The sequence below is a fragment of the Syngnathoides biaculeatus genome, chromosome 11, assembly GCF_019802595.1.
Source record: "Syngnathoides biaculeatus isolate LvHL_M chromosome 11, ASM1980259v1, whole genome shotgun sequence".
Taxonomy (NCBI): Eukaryota; Metazoa; Chordata; class Actinopteri; order Syngnathiformes; family Syngnathidae; genus Syngnathoides; species Syngnathoides biaculeatus.
The window spans coordinates 4,045,442-4,048,388 of record NC_084650.1 but is presented as its reverse complement, the minus strand read 5'-3'; the positions used below and the strand labels follow the sequence as shown (position 1 = coordinate 4,048,388).

General features: G+C 49.3%; 1 protein-coding gene across 1 annotated transcript; it reads right to left on the bottom strand.

Annotated features, from left to right (window-relative positions):
- Positions 1-838: 838 nt before the first annotated feature.
- On the bottom strand, positions 839-2,342 carry LOC133508843 (transmembrane protein 271-like). The gene has a single exon (XM_061835314.1). It carries the CDS (start codon positions 1,790-1,792, stop codon positions 1,025-1,027), a length of 768 nt encoding a protein of 255 aa, XP_061691298.1. The 5' UTR covers positions 1,793-2,342; the 3' UTR covers positions 839-1,024.
- Between the last annotated feature and the right edge of the window lie 605 nt (positions 2,343-2,947).

Sequence of the window (2,947 nt, the reverse complement as noted above, 5' to 3'; positions counted from 1 at the left end):
AAATACCAATTGAAAAACACCCGAGATGAACATTGCAGATATGGATGTGTCAAAAGTGATAGCTCATTTAATCCAAAGCAAATGTTGAAAAGGTGCAGAAAATACAGAAAACAGTTTTCACAGACTTTTTGTTGAAGGTTGGTTACAGTACTTTCCTTCTTTGCGGTCATTACAAGTCCTCCATGTAGCAATAATCTTCTTATTTGGATGAAACAGAAACGTATACTGAATGAACGCTGGGTTTTTTTCATCATGGGAAGAACAGATTTTTCTTTCGTTGCTTTGTTCCATCTAGCATTTTAGTGTCAGGCGAAGTGCCAAATAGCATGTTTGTTTGGAAAAATGGACAATTATGACTCTGAGCCAAGTACATCTATAGGTTCCGTGACAAAACACGCGAAGAATTCTGAGTTTCGGGGCTTTTTGAAGTCAATGTATTTAACTTGAAAGTTTTTATAAAGTCTACATATCCCTGCTCATAAGCCATTTTTTGTGATATAAATAATGTTTTGATGTGTGTGTAGAATTTTCATGACTTTTTGTTGTTGTTGTTGTTGAGCAGAAGTCCGAAATGTTTGTGCTAATACTGACTGGCATTTTGAATGGTTTATAATTAATTCCACTTTGAGGAAGACCTCAGTTTCAGCTGATTTGGGGGTGGCTGGGAGGGTTTGGGGGCCGGTGGACCAGACTCAGTCCCTCGGTGCGGGGGTTGTCCTGTCCACCAGAGGCTCCTGGTCCAGGGTGCATCCCATCAGACTCTTCACCCCCTGCTCACAAACGTCCCCCCACCCTTTCTTTGCCCCTCTTAAGTTAGTGTAAGTATGTTGGGGAGAAAATAATTTTCAGAATATGTTTTTGATAAGTGTGGTTAAATAGACTTTTTATTGACTATAAATCTGAGGAGCAAAGATTCAAAGACAAATTCCAGTTTTTCCCGCACGCTTTGTAAGGTTCCCACACCGCCTCATGTCAAACGAGCCCGTGAGATATTGATGCAAACCGTATTCCAGCAGGAAGGAAATCAAGCGGGGAAGATGTCCTCGAAGGACGGCGGCAGTTCACTGGGCAGCGGGTAGGAGAAAGGGAAAGGGTCTGCGGGCGAGTACCCCGGCAGGTGGATGGATGGGTGCCCCCCGCGCTGGGCTTCGGCGCCGCTGTCGTCCGACGCGTTCACGGCGGCCAAGTTGATGTAAGACACCGGCTGGAAGTCCACCGAGGAGCAGTCGCGCTCCTCGCTGAATACGATGCCCGCGCGGCCGCCCCTCTGCGCCAGCCTCCTCCTGCTCCCGGAGAACTGCGCCGCCTTGTACCTTTGGATGAGCACGAGATTGACGAGCCCCAGGAGGCACTCAAGCGTGCTGAGCACCGTGGAGACGACCAGACTCCTCTGGTATTCCCTCAGCGCCTCGCAGGCGCGGCTCTCCCGGGCCGAGCGGACGCAGTAGTGGGCATACTTCCTCTCCACCATAGAAGCGGTGTCCCCATCTACCACGGCACCGGAGAAGGCGCTGAGGACCCCCATCAGGAAGAGCAGCACCCCCAGGAGGACCAGATTCCTGCCGCGCGGCTTGCCCGTGCAACAGCGCAGCGCGACGCCCAGCAGGAGCTGGCCGCTGCCGAGGAGCAGCCCGGAGTAGAAGGCTCCGGCCGCGGCGCCGAGGCGGAAGTCCTCTCTCACGCTGGAGCCCAGCGAGACGCACCGCAAGCCGAGCACCAGCTCGCTGAGGGCGCACGCGAAGAGGAGTGCGCCAGACAAGACGGCGCGCAGCCCCTTGCCACCCAACTGCATGATAGTCCGCGTCTGCTGCCCCAGCCGTCTTCATCGTCCACCCGGTCCGAGAGCGGTCATCGTCCGCCGCCGCTGCTGCTCCCCGGTCCGCGCCGCTCTGGCGTCTTTCTGCGTCACGGGAGCCGCTGCAATCCTTCATGCCAGGAACACATTGTGGCCCGCTTTGCACTTAGCGCCCCGTCGATCGAGATCCATTCGTAAACTAATCCCAGCAAAGTCGGCAAACCTTTACGCCGCCGAGTCGTCTGGCTGTGCGCGTGCGTGCGTGCGTGCTTGCTTTCCTGCCTGCGATCCACAGGTTCGATGGAGCTTGAAAATGCTTTGACTTCAATCCAAAGACAAACGGATGTGCGCCGACATTGTATTTACCAGTTCGGTCCTAAAAAGGTATATCTGTGATGTACTCATTTGCATGGTGTTATGTTGCATAATGTCATAGTTCAGGGGTGCCCAAGCTGGGACCCAGGGGCCATTTTCTGACCAGCTTCCATTTGAAACTACTCGCAGTGCTTGTTAAGAATAGATGGAGGTGGGCAATGTGAGACGTGTGAGTACCCCAAAAAAAAAAATAAAATCTAGCTATCTATGACAATGCTATGGCGCTTTAAGGAATGGATATTTTAACATAAACTGTGCAGCAACAAATGTAATCAGACACCATCATACTCACAGTCCTATATCCTATTATTCACTTTAAAAAATGACCAATGTTATTACAGATTACTGAGTCATTTGTGATTTATTGAGCGAAACAACACAGTCACACTCACCAGGAGCTGAAACAAATTCGTTCTGAAGATAGTGACTACATTGTTGGATATATACTGCGATATGCTACAGCACTCCTGTGACTCTTGTGAGGATAAGCGGCTTGGAAAGTGGATGGATGGATACTTTGTTGGATTCTTGCTTATTTAGCATTTTCCATGAAAGCTAGCACCAATGCATTGACGTGCGTTCTGAGTTCCTTTTCTGGTTCTTTTACAAGCAATCCTTGGTAGTGTCCTACCTTTATTCTGCTACATTTAGGGATCTTAAGGATAAAATGTACCCATCAGTGTAGTTTTAGTGAAACATACATTTCACATTTCAGTGAGTAATCTTAAAAAGAAATACTACTTTATGCATTAATATTGTGTATGCCATCTCTTTGCT